Source organism: Bombus affinis, chromosome 12, assembly GCF_024516045.1.
Source record: "Bombus affinis isolate iyBomAffi1 chromosome 12, iyBomAffi1.2, whole genome shotgun sequence".
In the NCBI taxonomy this organism is placed as follows: Eukaryota; Metazoa; Arthropoda; class Insecta; order Hymenoptera; family Apidae; genus Bombus; species Bombus affinis.
In genome coordinates this window covers 8,424,146-8,444,943 of record NC_066355.1, presented here as the reverse complement: position 1 = coordinate 8,444,943, position 20,798 = coordinate 8,424,146, and the positions used below count along the sequence as shown (strand labels likewise).

The window sequence follows — 20,798 nt, the reverse complement described above, 5'->3', positions numbered from 1 at the left end:
GCAACGCGAGACAACTGGCATCAAGAAATTGTACAACAGCTTCTTCGTAATGTTCTAAGGATAGCTCTATCTCGAGGAAGTTCGGCCCTTCATTGACGGTGGTCGAGTGATGCACCGTGCACTTCCGAGATCATTGTCGATCTGGAAGGAAAATACGCGGAGGACGCAGAAAAAAGGAGGACGTTTTGGTGAAACGAAAGAATCCGAAAGATCAAGTGGAACAAGGGAAACGAACCGACGAAAGAACAAAAACTGGGAAACCTATCAGCCGCAAAATGTACGTTAGCGCTTAGAAAAGTCGAGCGACAGAGGTGCCCGAGTCCTTGTTGATCCCAAAAAATTTCAGCGTGGATGATCGTTCATGTTCTAACTAAACTCGGACTTATAGTCTTCTCTTCGAATAATAGGCGACCAAAGCGTTCTCCAAAGAATCTCTGAGCACTCGAACAGTAAGGGCGAATAGAATCGTGATTAGAAAGAAAACAATCGATAAAGGTAGTGTTACCCTGAGAAACAAACCCTGGTAGGAGTGTTTCGAGATTTAGGGTCGTTGGATGGAGCTGGAATTCATCATGGACGGCGGTGCAGATGCTTTGAACGGGACGATATGGTTTCCCAATACACCGTCGCCTCCGTACGAACAGCTGTCCCCAGTTCGTCAGAACAGGTGCGACCCCATCGCCACTCAGCATGTAAGTTTCACAATGTTCCTTCCTTCGGACAATGGTATCATCTCGTTGGTACTCGAAGTTGAACGCGACGCTTCACGACGCTCGTTCTCATTAAGTTCGCGAGAGGGCAAAAACGTCCTCCGTATTTCCAGCACGCGCGTTAACCATATCAGCCAATTTTTCTTCTTCGTTTTCGTTCATCGCGCTCTCGTTGAACACGCGATAGAGCCGATTCTATTCGCGCAACTAGCAGTTTGTGAATCGCGTCTCGGTCACGTCGTCGTGGCTCTTCGAGCGAAACCCGTGAAGCTCCGCGCGATTCATCCCGTGAACTGACGATGATCAAACGTTTTATAGGCGTCAATGGGATATCACAGTCCACAAAATTCTTTATGGCAGGATAAATACAACTCACCGAAGGATTCCCCGGAGGACAGTGTCCAAATACGTTCGAGCAGCGAGTCACCCCAACATCTCAGCCCGTCTTCCGACAATTCCCCCAATTGCCAGCAGAGCAGCCTGAAACGTCGAGCCGGGGAGCCGTTGCCACAAATTACGGAACTCGAGAAGAAACATGCTAGGAGAGATGGTTAGTACATGTATATCAAGTATTCAGTAATAGTAGATTGTATAGGAACTATGAAACTTATCGATTAGCATTTAAGAACGCACAATAGGTTAAAGTTCACCGAGCGATCTACTGAGACTGATTAGAAAATTGTTCAGCAAGTGGCGAGATAAATAAATTTCCCTGTGTACTTGTGTCTCGGAGATGAATATACGTAGAAAAAAAATTCGTTCCATAGATTTTCCAAGTTGTTCCTCTATTTTTTGGTGTTCGTTCGAGTCTTTGAATGCACCAGCGTCATTGCTATCATACAGTTCTCAATATAGACATATCATTCGAAAGGTCGTGTCGAGGACCTCGGATACACAGTCGTAGGCACTGGCGATTCTAAGTTCTTATCCCGCTCGATTCAGTCACGTATCTACGGTGTTAGATGCTTTAAATTATCCGCCACCAAGTACAATTATAAAGTCTATGTACTTAAAGAGAACACCAACGATCCGTGGTTTAGAAGGATTCCAGTTACTATGCAAAAATTGTCGTATAACGTTGCGCTTCACCAAACAAGATTCTGTCATTAGAAGCTGCCGAATTACCAACATCGCTTCATAACGGTCCTAGTTAAGTTCCGAAACCGAACGTGCTACGTCGATTCGTTCAATTTGTGTCCACGAAGGATCCTCGTTTTCTTGTAGCGAAACGTCCAAGTTCGTGGTTATATATCGGAGCAGATACTGCTCCGGAGAACGTCTCGAAACTGATTCACTAAAAGTGTCGTTCCGCGTTTATTCGACGCCTTTTCGACCACGTGGTCACAGAAACTGTGATAACTCCAGAGTACACAGTGTATCGCAGATTAAGTCCGAGGAAAGAAAGAGGAGAAGCTGATACTAGTTCTCCATCCGAGAGAAACTACGCGAAGGTACATGCGCATCGTTTTTATTTCGGTGGTGTTGCTACAAGTGTGCTAGCTACGGTTTATCCCCTCGTAGAAAGATAGAATGAAGTGGTGTGAAGTCGACAGCGCCAGGTTGCCATTATTGCATAGTCGACGATATCCTGCCATAAGTTCCAAGAGTCGGCGACGAAACGCAGTCATGGCCCTCCAGGAGACCAAGTCTAGAATTGGCGCCATGCATCATCAGTTTTACATCAATTACGCTAATGCACAAGGTTGTACGCTATACATAGGTGTGATAAAATTAGGGAAAATATGATGTTGCATTTAGAGAGGAACATTGGTCTTGCAACGATAAAATACAGGCTTGTTTTCGTCTGTTTTGCCTGAATATCGTATATTCGTTTATTTCATATTTGTAATTCGTATTTCCAGGATCTGTTGGGAACAATGGTTCTGGACAAGGATGGTCGACCCAAGTGGAAGAGCTGGCAGAACATCTTGCCGCCGATTTCGACGGATCTCTGTCGGCACTTGCGGCATCCGACCTCGCGACAGCCGTCGCCTCCTATAACATGAGGTAAATAGAATTTTCTTCGTCGGTTTTATCGCAAGAGGTCAGAGTGATAAGAGCGAACTTCGATGAAACGGAGGTGAGTAACAAAGAAGGAGTGGGATAAAGCGTCGTCGTCTCTTTCAAATTAGTTCTACAGTAGCAAACGGTTCGACGATTTTTCTGTATAGTTATCCACCATGTAGAACTCTATCTTTTTAGTTGAAAAAAGCAGAAGTTACTTGGATCTTTATTAAAGTTCGACCGATGGTCGATCACGAAGAATTTGTTGCTATATGAGCGAAGAGGTTCAAAGCCGATAAAGTAGGTTTCCGTGGAGAACCTGTGTGCAGTGCACGTTACAGGAATGGATCGAATCTCGATTAAAACGTAGTCGGTAGTGGGAACTAGAACGTGGAGTCAGAAATCCGGTTAAAACCAGACACAGTTGTCGGTGTTTCGAGGCTTGAACAGCCGTACGCTGGGAAATCACACCGGCCGCAGACGTTTAGACGCTTTGCGAGTGTCGGCGCGTACAGGCACGTGCGTTTCCGTCCCGAAACCAATTGTAGCAACCTGTCAAAACTTTCGTGTCACGTCAAGTGAAATCGATTGAAGAATTTTCTTCGTTCAACAACTTTCTCCATTTGCACCCGGACGAACCTATTGGCCGTTTTTAATTCGCTACTTATTTCACTGAACGCAATTAGAAACACGTTTTGCAACGAGTCCTAGATAATTTTCTTCGTACATTTTTCAACCAGGTCGTTAATAAATTATAGATGACTAGTCACATGTTCGTTCATCCAGGTTCAACAAGTTTCAAATCACAGTAGGATACTCGAGGAACCGAACTTCCGTACAATCTGCGTGAAAGATAGAATGTAATAACGGGAAGTAGTGGACGAACGAATGATTCAACCATTTGGAACTTTCCGATGTTAGATAATACACATTAAGCGCACAACGTTTGTGCGAGAAACAGCCCGGACGATTGTTAAGAATCAGCTGACGGACCTGCTTTACACGTGGTACATGCCTCGTTGTCGTCATAAAACATCTAGACGATATTTCAGAAAATCATGAATGAAAACTTGTAGAAAACGGTTATCTTCTGCTGTAAGTCTAAATAGGACTGATCCGTGGAATCGATCACGAGCGCAGAACCAGCATTTTTTAATTATTTTTCTATCTAGGATATAGTGTAAAAGTATAAGTGACCGTGAACATGGTTTACGGTTTATATAAGATCTATGCCAAAAAGAAAAGTAACTCTTTAACATAGTTAAGAAATGTTTAAGAGAAAATAAATCGAGTGTAGATAAAGGAACTAAATGGTGTTTGTGGAATCGTCGAATATATAGAAAGGAAAGAAATTGAGCTCGAGTTCCGGGAACTGGAAACATGCATCAATATTTGAAAAGTAGGTGAGTGATTAAAGTAAGATTATTAAATAAAACATTTTTTATTCATTTATTACTCGTGGTTCCGTTTGCTCTGCGGCTTAAGGACGACTTCTTTGTTGTTTCTTACAATCAGTTAAGTCTCATTATTCTACCGCCTTTTTATTCGTCAACAAAAACGATAAGAACCTTGTTGTGGCCTTGTTTATAGCATCTATAATATATTAGTAAATTAAAGTGTATTAAATGAATTAAAGTATTAAGTGAGATCAGTAATGTCAAATTTGTTTTATTAATTACACTAAATTTGCTCGACTAATTTGTATTTTCGGTGGTACTTTATCGCGATACTACACTGTGGTTGATATTAATGTCGCTTTATTCGCGAACCGGTACGTTCCGGTTTTGGTTGACCTTACTGACTCTTATCATATAGTGATTCTTATCACGGCGGTTCTCAAACTATTATTTCGCCAATTTGTCCGCCTTAATAATTAAGGTACATCGCAGAGACGCATCTTTACATTTTACAATTACAACCATTTTGTTTATGTGGTGTAACGCTCGACAACTGTTGATCCATTGCTGATTTTACGACTGCTCGATTAGACGACAACACGAACGCGAGAAAATCCTATATATGAGAATATCTAAAATCCTTTTTTCCTTTACTCTCATAAAATGTCGTTTATATAAGCCGCGGTAACTCTTTCCAGTTTGCGCTGGATCTTGTCTGACGATGAACCTTTTATCTGTAAGTAAATTGCCAAGAGGTACCCGGATATCTTCGTATATACAGATGCGAGTGTTTCTGTTTTCACGATCGTAACTTACAAAAGGTTGAAGTTAATCGGCGAAGTTTAATAGTCGATGACGACTCGACGAAAGATCAGGCAATACAAATCGCCTGTCTTTATAAAAAAAAAATGGATCATTATTTTATAACTGATTTGATATTAGCGAATAAAAACACATACTCATGACCGTTTCTTAGCCGCTTGCGTCACGAATTCGTAATCAATAAGCGTCGATAGCGAAAACCGGAATCTGTTGGTTATTATCGGACACATCCTCCAATCGTAAATTTAAATCGATTTTAACGGCATTCTGTAGTACCGAACGTCGCAAGAACCAAGCGTGACTAGCAGAGGTCCAGTCAATTAAGGAAAACAAACTTGCGTGAAACATAGAAAATTTTCGAAGAAATCAGATTCCACTTGCATTTATCCACCTCGTAGACTACCGCACTTTATGCTCAGTAATACGCGATTATGCAATTCGCAATACCGTTACAGATCAATCAATGTTAATTTTATGTTAATTTTAATCGTTATCAACGAGAAACCGTCGAATGGAGATTCAAATCGTAGTCGGTGAATACGCGTGAAAAAGAAAGAAGGAACAGGCGTATAATCGTTTGAAATTTGTTTGCAGCGAAGCCCTGCTCGCGTTACCATCGTTGACGGTGTTCAAGCAAGAAGCACCATCACCGGAAAATCAGCAAAATTCCAAGTAAGTTGCCTTAGCACGGTGCAAAATCCGCTGAGCGTTTTTGTTCGTGCGTTACACAGGAGGCATTATCACCTCGTCTGAGCACATTCACGTTCATTTCGTAACCGCATCCTTCGTCTATCGCGGCGAATATTTCTTCCCTTTTCCAGCTACCTTTTCCTCCGCCTATTGACGCGTGATCCGACGATCGTCTCGCGATAAGTCGGTCGTTGGAAACGTCAGTGGCGTTCGATCAGTACGTTGATTAGAAACGGTGGAAACGGTACAAGGGCGGCGACCTGAAAGGAAGAAAACAAAACCAACAGCGGAATTTGCCGCGAGACTCCCCCGCAGAGTCTCGAGACTGATAGGAGGCCTATCGTCACGTTTCTTCGCACAACTATCGGACAAATGGCACGCAGGTCAGACCTTTACTCTTACGAGATTTCTCGAGCGTTTTCTCGACGCGTTACCCCGTCGGTGTCCCGTGCCAGTTCGTCCGACACTATCGTGCGAGAAACGTGATTCCTTTGAGTGCCTGCGACCGTACGATCTCACGGAATCAATTTCGCGTTTATCTTCACGGCGAAACGATACATATACGCGCGCAATGTGATCCCTCGAATGTTTTTCAGCGAGATTAAACTTGCAAGTTAGCGCGATTCGTGGAACTTATCGGACACTTTTCTAGATTTTGTTCTAGATTCCTTACTCGTTACAAACAACGGACCAAAGAACGTTGATTTTTTTTTGGATGTATTTTTGGATGTTCCGACGATTCAAGCAGTATTTATTTTTAACCGGGACTTGGTCCACCGCTGGAGATTCTGACTCGTGCATCGTACTAAATATCATCGACGCGCGCTGCGATGTATCATAGGAGTTGTTTAAACGAGCAAACTTTTTAGAAGAGAGACAACGACGCTTGGACGAACGTAGATACACATTCGTTAGAAGGGTTAAGAAAGAAAGAAATGGAAACTATAAGAGCGTATTATTGCGAAAGCTGCGCGAGTAATGGATGAATTGTCTGCGTAGAAATTGCCCCTAATTAGGAACTCGGCGTTACGCACAACCCACACCGAGACTAATAGCAGTAAAGTATTTCGACGAACTAGTGAAAACTGTTCGTGACGACCGCGAATTGAGTGTAATTTCATTTCGTATGATACAATCGGTTTCCTCCTGAAACTAGTTTCAACAGCAATGAAAACACCGTCGGATTTAACGCTCTCGCCGTCGGTGTTCTTTAATTTATAGTGAGTGCAGTCTGTATGAAATTAATCGCGAATCGCGTTAATCTCGGAGAAGCACGACAATTGCTATTAGAAGTACATATACGCACAACCTTACAGGCCTCCGTGTGAACGTAACGAACGTTATAGGAATGCACATAGGATTGATGTTCTTTTCTCGTTCAATGTTTGCTTCAGTTTAAACCACGTGTCACAGAGAACAATTAATTCGGCACCAGCGAACAACTCGAACGGCTCTGTCGAGGCTGACAGTAACAATAATGGGCAGACAGCAGCTAGTCTTCATCAGTTGCTTTACTCCTCGAACGAGGAGTATCCTCCAACATCGTCCTCGGGAAACCACGTTTCATCCTCTCAACAAGGAAACGAGCTCAACGAGGACTGCCGGTACGTGGTTGGTTTTTACTGCGACTTTCGAACAATATAATGTACAGTGTAGCCAAACATTCAAAGTTAAAATCCTTGCAAAATAAAACGTACGAGATGTAGTATGGTTTTCGTGCTAGCGCGGATACGAAAGTCACGCGATTATATAGTAAGAGTTAAGAATTTTATTGACTAACAGGAGAGTAACGTTTCTTGTAGTTTCCAATACGTGCTTGCGGCTGCCACGAGCATTGCGACGAAAGTCAACGAAGAGACGCTCACCTACCTGAATCAGGGTCAATCGTACGAGATCAAATTGAAGAAATTGGGCGATCTGTCGGCGTATCGCGGGAAGATTTTGAAGGTACTTGGTCACTCATTGCGTGTTCCCTAGAATAGATCAGGAGATCGTCTATGTTTGGGTAGCAACATCTTAAAAAACGTATTTGTTTCTCAAAACGAAATCAAACGAGCTCATACTGGTTGCAGTATGATGGTTGCGATTATTTCTTGTCTGTCGTTGACAACAGGAATCATGTAATATGAAGACAAAATTTAACAATTATTATCATTATTATCATCATCGTATCACCGATATATCATTGACGAATTATTAATACATCTTCATTGTTCTTCACGCGTAACAACCCAAATGAGCTCATAAAGGTCCTGGACGTTCGAAAGATGTGAGTCACCCAAACGGTGCTACAACGTCTCTGAAGGGACATCCAACGTTTTTGTTTCAGTCGACAATACGCATTTGCTTCCACGAGAGGAGACTTCAGTACACTGAACGGGAACAGATGCTCGCATGGCAACGCGCAAGGCCCGGTGAAAGATTGCTCGAGGTCGATGTTCCTCTTAGTTATGGGATGGTAGACGTTTGTCAACCGTCCCCGTCCAATAATAGCGTGGAATTTATGTGGGACCCCACCAAGGAAGTCGGCGTTTATATAAAGGTGCAGGAAAGGGATTTGCAAATAAAGAAGATCAACCGCAATTACAGATAATTATCTATTCTCCTTTGTTTCAAAACGTTGCTCTTTCGATCAAATGACGACCCTTTTGCGGTTCACCAAATTTTTACGTCTCGTTACATGTACTTTCAACCGAGAAAAAGATTTTTAACGTTGCAAGAAAATGGAAAATTTTAGTGTATATTAGTGTACAGTTTTCTAAAATCTTTGTATAGTTGAAAAGGAAATTTGTACGGTAGTATCAAACTCGTTTACCAAAGGGTGCATGAAATCAACCCTGAAACTAAAATGGTATTCGATTGTTGCACCTTAGGTGAACTGCATTAGCACTGAATTCACGCCCAAGAAACATGGTGGGGAAAAAGGCGTGCCATTTCGGATTCAAGTGGAAACGCGACTACCGGGAGGCCCTCGTTTGCACGCTGCATCTTGCCAGGTAAAGGTCTTCAAGTTGAAAGGTGCTGATCGCAAACATAAGCAAGATCGGGACAAGATACTGCGACGGCCGGCACACGAGCAGGACAAGTACCAGCCAAGCTACGACTGCACGGTTCTGTCCGACGTAAGTCGTCATTTCATGCTTCTTTCTGCCAAAGAATAAACCAGGTTGGATGCTGTTTGATTACAGATTCCCCTAGACTCGTTATCGCCATCCAATTTGGTCACACAAAATGGAGGCAGCCCCTATGCGTCAACAGAGGCAGTGTAAGTGCGAACATTAATCTTGTTTTCATTTCATTCCTCCTGTGATATGCGACGTAATCACGATGGCTTTCTATACAATTTGTTTCGTAGATACGCTTGAACACGTGTGAACCGCCATGTTTGGTTTTCTTTTTATTTTGTTTGACCTGTAGCGTCTGTCACTACTGTATGTCAGAATCGATGTTTGTTGATAGACATTTTTTCTCCTTGATCTTTACATAAGAGACTACCAATCTATACCGATACAACAAATCATATCATCGTCTTTTTTCCCTTTCGAACATGTAACATGCACCTGTTGCTGCTTAGCTTTTTCCGGGTTACACGTTTATTTAATATCGTTGTAAAATATGATTACACAACGTGTCGGTGAATGTATGTTGCCATGTAAATTAACCGGCTCGTTCCGGATATTACGAGTTTCTGTTATTTCGCCTAATTAAACAACAATTTGCATCGACCGACCTACTCTGTCGTAACTAAACAAAGCGTGACACGATCTTATTAGTACTGTCGTTCTTTCCTAAAAATGAAGTAAAAAATCGCAAGTATTTTTTATGCGAACGACGTTCGATAATTAACTTTGCAATGCATCAAAGTCCACGCGCTCTCAATGTCACTACTTTTTATGATAACGATGATTAAACGTAAATACGAGTATCGAGGAATTCCGTCGTACGATTGCCATTTTTCCTCGATCGTCGCTCTATTAATAGCTATCGTGATAAGCGAAAGGCAAAGAATATCGCGTCGTTCGTGTTATTGAGCGGAAGCGAAAGGGTCAGGTGTTTCATGGCTGTTCTTGACATTCGAGTCGGGAAAGCCAGAAACGACAGAAAAATCCATAAAGGTCGCGTACGTAAGAGACGATCGAGGAAGAAAATCGCGAGTAGAACGATCCTCTCGAGAGAAAGAGCGATGCACAGCCACGTTGCATGATGCAGCTGGTTTGCTTGCAATGCAGAAATGCGGCGCTGCGTTGCCATTTCTCTTGGAACGAGCGTGGGATCGAAGGTAGGGGGATTGATGATGAATCGGTGGTGGAGGAGGTAGAAGTAGTTCGCAAAGTGGTGGCTGAAAGCGTGGCGATGGTAATGGCAATGGACGATAGGAGGCTTGGGATAAGGTGGTGGAAGAGGAGGTGCCAGCACAGGAGTCGCGAAACTGGCTCGAACTGGCACAAGCCGGCATCTGGTAGAGCCGACAACGATGCTCCGAGTAATAGAGAGAGACAACCTCGACGACAAATAAATTCAGAACGCTACACGATACACGCATCGCCGCGCAGCCGCTTCGGTTCTCCGTTTATCCATCAGCCTCTTTCGTCGGAATCGTTTGGTCTTTTCGCGATATACCGCTCGTGAGCCGCTCGTTCCTCTGCTTATTCCGTCGTTCTCTCCCACCTTCTTTTTACTTTTTTTTTTTGCGTACATCGCGATACTACGCCGGGAACGGGACACGTTGTTGGTGGACGAGAAGATAATCGACAAAAACGGAACCCAGTGAGAATCGCAGACATGATCTACCGCTGAGAACGCTTGTTTATAAATAAAACGGTGATCGGTGACTATCTTTTCGTGTGATTTGCTACGTTCCACTGTGACGTACTATAGCTGGCTGATCCTACTGCGAGGCGATCGCTGGTCGCGATTATCCCCGCGAGTAATCGATATACACTCGTTATCGCTCGTTTCTGCGGACCATTTTTACTCGCTGGTTGGCAGAAGCGGACGTGATCGGAGGTTTTCTCTTTAAGCACGAAAGGGGAACGAAACTCGGCAACGGAAGCGTGATACACGTTCAACGTCCAGAGAGTATTCAATCTCGCGCGGACTGGTCAGTGTCGTAGCGGTAATCCTCGGCCAGAGGTCGAGTGCACCATGCACGGGAATAAGTGCTACGATTTCTACCTTGTGAAATAATTTAACAACCGGTGAGATCTTGGTTTTCCGTTCGTTCCGGCGCACGGGTCTACGTCCTTCGACGAATAAAGCACCGGCAAGATACCACACGGATTACTGCATCGACCGTGAATTTAAAAATAAATTGTACACGAATCCCGGAACAGAGAGCTGTCCACGCTTCCTGGCGGAGATCGTGAGCATCGATCGCGAACTGAATCACGTCGATCGAGAACTGATATCGACGCGTAGTAAAACGAACGTCGAAGAGGGAAACTAAAGGGAATAAGGAGGACAGACGCGATCGGAAGCGGACGTGTGATGTCCGAGGGATTGCGACGACGATAATTTCTGCTTAAAGAGGAAGTCCGTGGCTCGCATGCGTCACACACTGTGATTCGGCAACTTTCCTACGTAACCATAGCGCAACAACGAGCAAATAACACTCCAGATTGGCGAAATATTATTGATCGAGCATCGAATCGAGAGTGAAGCCGCTACACGCCGTTGGAATGCCCTCGTCCGGTGTAGAATTTCGTTTTCCAGCTAATCGTCCGGAATCGTCTCGCGCGTCGAGTATCCTCGATCTCGAATCGTTACGCGTCGACGATCAGAGCGTGGTTGTGCGTGAGATCCTGGCCAGTCAGGTGCTCCTGTCACGCCAGGATCACTTCCTTAGATGACGAGCAGCCTGGCCGCCGAAAAGCTGATGCCAGGGCGGTTCGATTCAGCCTTGAACTGACATACACCTACGTTTCCACGTGAAACTTCCTTTTGAATCCGCGTTAACGCGGAATCTTGTATCTTCGATACAGCTCGTCTCATCGCGGGCACGAAGACCAAAGATATCGATAACAGCAAATCGGATGTTCACTCACGATAAACGTTAGAAGGCCGTTTTAAAAAATCAACGAACGAGCAACTTGGTTAAATCTCGTTCGATCACGTAACGCAATCGAGGAAAAATAAGAAGCAGAATTTTCGCTTACCCTCGCGATTAGAAGCCATTTGTCGTGTAGAGAGGATATAGCTTGGCCGATGGCAATTTGATTTCTAGAACAGTGGACAAGCAACAGGAAGGATCGAATAGGAATACGAACAATCGCTTAAAGATGCGGCCGAACGATTTGCCGGTTGATTGGTGAACGAGAGAAGTCTTCGAGAAGTTGCCTGTCACGTAGTCGACCACGCATTTCGATCAGAACGAACGCAGGTGGCTGTCGATTTAGTTGGTAGTTTCTTGAATTATTCGCGACTTGCCTAGCTCGGGAAAGAAAAAGAGGAGGTATAGTAGAGGTCGCTGGAACCTTCGAGAGATGAAACAGAGAAAGAAGGAGAGACAATAGGAGTACACGGTTGTCATCGAGAGAGAGGATCGAATTATTTTTTTGAAATTTTGCGTGACTACGAGCAACGTCGAAACTAGAGATATCCGGTTCGCAGCAGAGTCGCGTACCAATAGCGATCAGATTCCTACCGATCGTATCCGACCTCAGCCTTCTCCAATCGAGACTTTCGAACGATCAATCGGATCTCAGTTGCGAATAAGGCTTAAAGCTGCCTACGTTTCAAACAAATCTTATCGATAACCGAGGGACTGACGTAACTGTAAACCGTTCTCGAGAAATCGAGGCAACAGACGACGACGACGACGATAATAAAAATGTATTTGCCAAAGGACGAACGCTGTTCGAGGCTGAACCAGCAGGAAGCGATCGATTAACATTGAAATTTATACGAATGGGCGAAGAAAGAATCGGAAATTGGTCGAGCGTTCGCGTATTCAGATTGCATATATTCATGAAAGAGCGAATGAAAAGTCGAAAGAAATCTCTCAAGGGAATCGCGAATCTTTTCACGAGAATATATGCTTGAAGGAAATTCTTTTTGGGAACGTTGATAGAATCGAAAAAGCGAGTAGTCGAGATGACAAAGAGCTGTCCCAGTTGGAAGTTGAAGAGTTGTTGGGCAATCAGATCGACGGAGAAATTTCGCGGAAATGCCTCGGCTTACCTCCTGGAGCATGAAGTAACGGTCAGCGGTGGTCCTCTGCAAGTGGAAGTTGTGGCTAAGTTTATTCATTCTATTTCGGAATCCAGAACGAGAAGAGGTAATCTCATGCGCGGCGGATTAGTCAGCCTGACGATAAGAAAAGGCAGGAACAACAAAAGAATCGACGGGAAGGGGATTTCCAGGCTGATTTTTCGCCTGAAAAGGCGCGCCATGTAAGGATGTCGTTACACGATTACAAGAATATTAGCGTTGAGAAAAACGGACGAAGAAATTTCGTTGGTTCGCGTGGTTCTGGCCATTATTCTCGCGTGCTTATGTAACTCGTCAATAAATTAGATGATCTTAAGGTCGGGAATTAAGTTACATTATTTATACTTTAGCGCGTTTAGAAGAAAACGCTCATTAAGAATAATAGATGTACTTCTTCGAACACTGGCACAGCCGAATGACTTAATATTCATACTGTAGCGATAGGTTGCGGTGTCAATTATTACCGTGTTTGCTTTCATTGTGCTTAATGTCGTTAATTCACGTTCTACGCGGACAGCAATCTTCCATAGCGTCTACTTTGACACCAGTTGCCTTGATCAATGCAAAAATACTCGAGTATTTAAACCGAGGATATCTGTTCGGATTTTACGCTCGATTAAAATAAACGTAGGAATCGAAGAAATAATATTTCATCGAATTAAGAGAGATAACTGTTATTTTTGCAGATCACCTCAAACCCGCTCTATAAGTGGCAATACATCTCCGGTGGTAGCGCCTTTGGCACTTTCGGTTTCCAATCCGGGTATCGTACCTCTAGTTCCTGCCTCTGATGCTGTAAAGGAAAATGTGGGAACAGCACCGGCTCTACCATCGCCTGCGGCAATTTTGCCAGACCAGTCCTGTATCGAAGCTGAAGTTAGTTTACGCAAAATCAGCTGGAAGCAATATCAATGGAAATCTTAAGCTTTTGCACTGGGAATGTCAGTTACGTGGATACGATTTTTTTTATATCGTGTATGAGACGATACGCGAACTTTGTATTCGCGTGATCAATTCATGTAAATGCTATAGATAAACACGGACATAAGAAATGAAACATCAAACGTGTAAATGATACGACAATGACATGGTCTTAGATACTCGGTGGTTATCTTGATTTTTTCAATAAAAGTTCGTGAAAGATTTTTTTCAAGAAGAAAGTTTATCGTTAGAGTATGCTGCGTGATTCGAAAATTACAGTTTCCTTCTCGGTAAACATAAATAAAATAATTGTAAACCTTTTTGGGTTTTTGTTACTCAGTTGATAGATAGAAATGTTAAAATGCATTCCGAGTGCAAACGATTAGGGTCTCGGTCCATTGAGAACGTAAATTAGTAAATTTTGTCTCGCGTTACTTAGAGGAGTCCGCTTAGAAGAATAAAAACAACATTCAGTTTAAATATTACGGTAAACTGGAACTCGTAAAAATACAATTTGTCTGATTATATAGGCACCGTCGTGTTTGGCTCAATTGTCACCAGACGCAAACGCGGCACAGACAACCACGTGGCTGCGTGCTAGTCGTTTCAATGCATTCGAGTCCACGTTCGCGAGCTTCTCTGCTTCGGATATCTTGCGACTCTCTAGAGACGACTTAATCCAAATTTGTGGCCTGGCTGATGGGATTCGATTGTTCAATGCGCTGCACTCGAAAGCGCCAACCCCAAAACTTACCCTCTATTTCTCGTTGGAAGACAACGGTTCGCTTTGGAGAGTTGCTTACTTGGACAGTCTGACCAGCAGTGCCTTGATAAACAAGCTACTGAACACCTTAAGTTTGCCCCACGATCGACTACATTCTGTACTCTTTCTTGGCCCCCAAGGTATCCATGTAATAGTTACCGATGAATTGGTAGCAAACATGAAGGACGAAAGCATGTACTTCGTTGAAACTATCAAAGGTAAGGATGGGAAGAAGGGAAGGATGACTTCGAAATTGAAAGAGACAACTCCGATATTTAAATTGTATTTATTAGGGTAGAAAGAAAGGAATAAGTTTCATATTCGAATGTAGGAAAGATTATTAGGAAATAATTTACAATGTCCCCTTCAATTTCTAGTCTAATCTAGTCGATAAAAAAAATAATTTAACATTGTGTTAATAGATAATTTTTGTGTTGCAGATAACACGAGCGAACGCTACAAGCTGCTTCTAAAGCCTTCATCGCGTTCCTAAAGGATACAACCAATAATAAATTAATTACAAAATTACTCAGTAGATCTCTCGTATGTTCTAAATTTGCCAAATGTGTCTGTGATTCGATAAGAAATTTACTACTTAGTAGGGCTTAAAAACAGCGTACTTCTTTCGGTTTAAATTATGACGATGGATTTTATGAAGGAATATTTTTCGCTTATTTATTGGTAAATATAGAAGGTGATGAATTGATTAATCGTTAATTAATTTTTATCTTTGGCGGCTATTTTGTGCAAGTAGATAGAAAAGAACAAATAGGAACTTGCTAACAGATAGACGAGGAGATATAACCAAACTCTACATGCAATACTCACTAGAAGATTCCGCTGTAACTATATTTCAGAAGCAGTTGTTGCTTCTAGCGATAAACAAGTTTTCAGCATTACAAAATATACATATATGTGTCAAATTATATATTTTATATGTATTACTTTACAGGAAAATTTCAATTATTATAAAAGTAATATACAGGTGTCTCAGATAATTCTTTTCTCTTTTTAGAATTTAAGTAAATTACTTAGTTTGAAAATTTATTTAGGAAAGACGCAAGTGGCGGTGGTTACTGCAATTACTCAATTCTTGTGCCACGACATGCAAATTTAGTATGCGAATATTGTTATTGTTATGACTATTCATCAGCGTCGAATGAATTGTTATTTCGAATTTACACATTTTACCTAAAACGTTAATGAACAATGTCGCCGATGAATATGATCTCTATGTACACAAAGTGTAATATTTTTTTATTGTCATTAATTATTACGATATCGAATAGCCACGATGCCTAAGAGGACGTAGAACGCATCACTCCTAACGGAACTACTTTGCCAAGGCAAAGGAGCAAGAATAGAGAACCAAACCAAAGTTTCTATTCTTCGATATTAAAAGAATGTCTTTAGAAAAGATATAAGTGCCTTATTTTTTCTTTTTTGTTCATAGCAAAGTGTTAGGATTTATTTAATTAGAGTTTGACAATTAAGAGTAATAATGATTGCTTTGCCACGGAAAATCATGTTCACACTATATCGCAGTACAAATTAGAGGAAGATCAATTTTTCCCTAAACATCTTCGTAAATCATGGACAACATACCAAGTATTATAATTTACTACCAAATGTTAAATCGTAAGTTAGGAATCTTGCAAAGAATCAATTCCAGAATTAATGATAGATACGAATTCCTGAATGGATGTCAATATTTACGATATGGCTATTAACATCGTTTTTCTATATTTTACGTACAATCGAATGTACCTTCAATATGTGAATTGAACCAGTAATGCATCTCAGTGCTCAATACAAAACGCGTGTCGTTTACATCACTCTAATGAGTCGCGTAACAATTGTTAGAATCGTGTTAGCAAATGGGGCAAAACTATCTTTGTATATTTTAATTTAGATAATGTGCGAAATGAAATTACAAGGATAGGAACTTGAACTTCCACTGTAATAAATGGAAGTGTATTATTCGGATGCATGCTATATACATATTTCGATAGAAATTTCGGCGAATATGATGTATGTCACAAAACGGCACAATAAATATCCTTTGTTGCCAAAATATATTGTCCCCTAATAAATGGGTTTCAGTTTTTATTCATAAATATATTCTTTTATTTAACAAAATAGAGTATGTCGTGAAATGTACATTGTCTTTCATCGTACATAAAATGCGATAAATGGTTCCGCAGAACAATGTATACGTTGCACATTCATATTTCTTTCGCCGCATTCCATAATGCAACGCCCCCATTAACCTCGTTCGCGTTACTTTTTTTTCTTCATCTGTTTATTCTTCTTTTTCTCCTCCCGCTTCGACTCCCTCTCCGACAAGCACTTGAACAATTTGTAGACAAAGAACACTAAAATCATAAAAGTACAGATAAAACGATAACATTATCAAAAATAAAATAGAACGAGTCCTATTTAAAACATGTCAATCTCGTTTATACGATTCTCTATAAATACTAAACGGTTTATAAAAACGACATACCAAGAATGAAAGTTATAAATAGCACAGCGAAAATAAAAATAGCGTACGGCTGAGAATAAAACAATGTATAATACAGTGAATATAAGCTCGAACTACTTTGCAATTTGTTTCTAAACATTTCGACTACTTCATCCATAAATTGTTGCTTTCCTTCACTGTCCAAATCTTGATATCGCTGAAATATGCTGGACAACTTTTCCTTGGCATGGTCCGGGAGGAGATTTGAAAATTTGTCCTGTATATTGTCGGTCAATATACCCTTCTCTCGCAAAGAATCCAAAACTTTATCCATATTCCGTACACCGTTAAAGCAAAAGTCACAGAATTTTTTTTCTAACTACGAGAACCTAGCCGATAAACCGCTAATTCTGTTAACAGGTGAGGACACGATTGATCAAATAATTGTTCGCGGGCAGTGATGAAGTGGTCGATTAGATAACAGGTAGCACATCGAACTGAGCCGTAGCCGTACACGATGCAGAAATGACGACTTAGCGGCTTTTGTTATGCAATGCAGCTGATAAAACAAAAATATTTACCGAATCAACACCAGTCTGTTGAAAGTAGTCAGAAGAAAAGGAAAACAATAACCAATATATAACACCCTACCATCGATAATTGAAAAAAAATTGTCTAACTTTCACATCCAATAAAACTAAGTTTCAGAAGGTCAAATCAAGAAAATATTTACCAAAAATGAGAGCAACTACACTCAATAAAGATAAAAGGACCATAGTTTGCATAGTGAGATCATTGCCAGGCACCGGTTGGCTGCCAAGTTGTGGAAAATCATCATTTTCTTGGATAGTTTTCAACAAATCCTCCCTGAGTTTCAACTTCTCCTCATCTGTCAAGCCGGTCATCGAATCGAGCATCCCCAGGAGTTGCTCTGCCGTTGGGAGTTTTTCTTCGAAGCCAGAACCCACTTCCGGAGAAAGTACGGCTGCGTTGGAACCTTCTTCCGATGCAACACTCGCTGCATTGTCCGAATTTGCTAGTGCAACAGCCAAAAGGCCACTTGCGAGTATCATCCACATCCTAATTAGAAACATTATTTGGTTATATTGGTAGATATCTATGATCATTCCAAGATGTGTACGTTTTCCTCGCAGATTAGATAATGATATTTTTACACGACACCGAAGATTAATAGAAAAGATCGATAATCATCAGATCCTCGTCCATTCGGAAAATTTAGAATCGTTATTTAGAAATAAAGGCAACAAGTACCATTGTATTTGTTTTCCAATTCGATTAGCACGTCAGTTATATTGAAAGATTGTTAGTGAGTTATTAGTGATAATGTTCGAACTGTAATTCATTAGCGTACCTGGGAGGACTTTTCGTTTCAATGAAAAACTATAAGAATATGAGGACACCCTTGGCCACCACGATTACGTACTTGATGAAACGTTTTATATAAAAAAATGGAGGAGATCTTCGAAGAACCGGGCGCTCCTCAAAAAGATGATCGTTTTACTGAAAAGATCGCTCGTGTTTGGCGGGAACATGAACGATGATCAAATATATGACCAACGATTGGTTAAATCCAAAGAGGATCTGTATGTTAGTTATCTTATTGGTAGTCATATGGACGTCAGGCCAACGTGGCCACTTCCAACGTGTTAGACGTGAAGCCACGAAATGCTACTTAACCTCGCCTAAATGACCTTGCAATGTAGATTAAAACACGTTTAGGCTGACGTATTGCGTTCCTTATATTGAACTAACAATAATATCAGACATTGCATCGTTGGTGGGGATACAAAGTCATAATTATGCGATGACATATGCATTTCGCTATGCATCTACTCGTGAAAATTATTTTTATCTTGGAAAATGAACTGCATTCGTGCATTAACCCTTTATGTGATTAACAAAATTGAACAAACAGTTTCCAAAAAGTCTATCTTTCCTTTCTATTAATTGATTAAGGGAGTTATTCTAAGACAAGGAAATAAAAGCTAAATAATAACTTTCTATTTCAAGCAAATGAAAAAGATCAAATTTCGTACAGAATATTTGATTTTAACACATTATACAAAGTATCGGTTACAACATATGTACGTATTCATATTTTGAAGCATGGAATACATAATTCAACGTCAACGAAATTCTTACAATAAAATCATGTAAGTATTTCATATTCGTTTTTTACTGATATCTCTTTTGGATCGTTTACTTCTCAATTATAGGAATCTTTTTAATGAAATGTTTGTATTTTATTAGCTTCAGAGATCTATGTTGAATTAGATAACTACAATCGTATACATGTTCTTATGATAGTAAAACCAAATATATCATGAAATCATGTGCCGATATACAACCCCGTGACTGTCACGAGCTAAGCAATATGCGTACATCACACGAGGTCGATGCCATATCGGATTGTTCACTTAAGGGGTTAAGACAATTGCAAGTTTGAAGTATCTGAATCAATGAAATTGTATGTCTACTATGTCGTAACTTGTCGCGTCACACTAGGCTAGTTCATAAGTCTGAATCACGTGCGACAGCTGTAGGTGTTTGACCTATGTATGTACGGGATGCCGGCTTGTTGGCTTTAATGAATTCTCTTTATCGAAAAATTTGTAACTGTCTGTAACTTTACTATAATATATTTTATATAATAAGGCAGTAAAAACAACCATATGATTTGAAAAAGCCATAAGTTCTACAGCGTAGAACACCGCGCTTTTTTAGAAATGTATCTTACCGGCGAGACCAATTACTAAAATTGCAGGTGTTATGAAGACGATATCGCTGAATCCATGTTCGATTGGGTTGTCGAAACCATTGCTAAGGTCCACCATTTCGGGAAATCACGAATTTTCGATAAATTTTAAGAACAGATATGTACTGAAACAGGTCTCCGTTTAACGCCACCTAGAAACAGTCTGACGTTATTTTAAGGTTAAGAAATTCATCAGCTAACGGTATATTTTTTATGATTCTTTCTTTAGAAAAGAATTTAGTATTCTTTGTCTTTATTCTATTGTCAATTTATCATTTTATATTTATTAATATTACATTTACTTTTACTTATACATACGTTAATAACATATATCGATTTTTAAATCCAGCGTCGGAGAATCAATCTTTATTATTTCATTTATTATATCTATTACGGTAAAAATAATGTCTTTTTAATAGAGGTAGATAGTTGATTCGTAAATGGATCCCTATTAAAAATGCTTGATTTAAGTAAAAACTGTACAGATTGTAAGTAAGATGCACTTACGATTGTTTTATCATATATATATCATTTTATCACAAGCCTTTCCGCTTGTAAAATAAATAACCATCTTTTATAATAACGATTATAAAAGAATTAATTATTATTGTTCATACCTACGGTGCGTTCATTTGTATTATTAATTATGTTTATTATTATTGTACGTTTATACCAAATATTATTATAATATTTCTGTATAATTTTTACATAATTTTCTGAATTATTTTACTAATATACCGTCATCCGAAGAGACTAAAATATTTAAATTTGCTAATTAATTTATTTGCTAAATTACAGTCGAATCAATTATAATTTCAGTTACACTCCCTACATATTCTTGTATTCAACCGGATTTTTTATAATTTTTACATCTTTTCTCGAATAAATGATTGTTACATTTTTTTATTATTCAGAATCATGTTGTAGATAGAACAGAGCTTTTCATTTTTGAGAAGTACAACAATTTTTAACATTGTCCTTTATAATTTAATTACCTTTTACAGTCCCAACATCACTTAAAATTTCGCGCTTTGGCACATTT

At 40.4% G+C, this 20,798-nt stretch overlaps 2 protein-coding genes across 8 annotated transcripts; one reads left to right on the top strand and one right to left on the bottom strand.

The window, feature by feature from the left end:
- Nucleotides 1-62: 62 nt before the first annotated feature.
- LOC126922693 (transcription factor CP2-like protein 1) lies at nt 63-16,633 on the top strand. Of its 4 annotated transcripts, none has more exons than XM_050735509.1 (12): nt 63-692; nt 1,071-1,260; nt 2,573-2,717; nt 5,528-5,605; nt 7,018-7,227; nt 7,426-7,570; nt 7,929-8,165; nt 8,497-8,745; nt 8,812-8,888; nt 13,519-13,708; nt 14,284-14,734; nt 14,957-16,633. In XM_050735509.1, exons 1-12 carry the CDS (start codon nt 555-557, stop codon nt 15,007-15,009), a joined length of 2,163 nt encoding a protein of 720 aa, XP_050591466.1. In that variant the 5' UTR covers nt 63-554; the 3' UTR covers nt 15,010-16,633. The 4 variants fall into 4 exon arrangements, with proteins under 4 accessions (XP_050591466.1, XP_050591465.1, XP_050591464.1 ...); XM_050735508.1 differs by having other exon boundaries at nt 1,029-1,260; nt 7,953-8,165; XM_050735507.1 differs by having other exon boundaries at nt 1,029-1,260.
- LOC126922748 (uncharacterized) lies at nt 16,591-19,902 on the bottom strand. 4 transcript variants are annotated; one of them, XM_050735619.1, is made up of 3 exons: nt 19,739-19,902; nt 17,714-18,060; nt 16,591-16,891 (listed from the first exon to the last, which is right to left on the bottom strand). In XM_050735619.1, exons 2-3 carry the CDS (start codon nt 18,057-18,059, stop codon nt 16,797-16,799), a joined length of 441 nt encoding a protein of 146 aa, XP_050591576.1. In that variant the 5' UTR covers nt 18,060; nt 19,739-19,902; the 3' UTR covers nt 16,591-16,796. The 4 variants fall into 4 exon arrangements, with proteins under 4 accessions (XP_050591576.1, XP_050591577.1, XP_050591575.1 ...); XM_050735620.1 differs by lacking the exon at nt 19,739-19,902 and adding an exon at nt 18,425-19,004; XM_050735618.1 differs by lacking the exon at nt 19,739-19,902 and adding an exon at nt 18,353-19,002.
- Nucleotides 19,903-20,798: the final 896 nt, after the last annotated feature.

Excerpts from the sequence above, each read along its gene's own strand:
- LOC126922693 (XM_050735507.1), top strand. The coding sequence starts at position 555 with ATGGAGCTGGAATTCATCATGGACGGCGGTGCAGATGCTTTGAACGGG. Across the intron at positions 7,228-7,425 it reads GAGCTCAACGAGGACTGCCG|TTTCCAATACGTGCTTGCGG; the intron begins GTACGTGGTTGG and ends CGTTTCTTGTAG. Across the intron at positions 8,746-8,811 it reads ACTGCACGGTTCTGTCCGAC|ATTCCCCTAGACTCGTTATC; the intron begins GTAAGTCGTCAT and ends GTTTGATTACAG.
- LOC126922748 (XM_050735619.1), bottom strand. The coding sequence starts at position 18,059 with ATGTGGATGATACTCGCAAGTGGCCTTTTGGCTGTTGCACTAGCAAAT. Across the intron at positions 16,892-17,713 it reads TGTAGTTGCTCTCATTTTTG|TGTTCTTTGTCTACAAATTG; the intron begins GTAAATATTTTC and ends TTATGATTTTAG.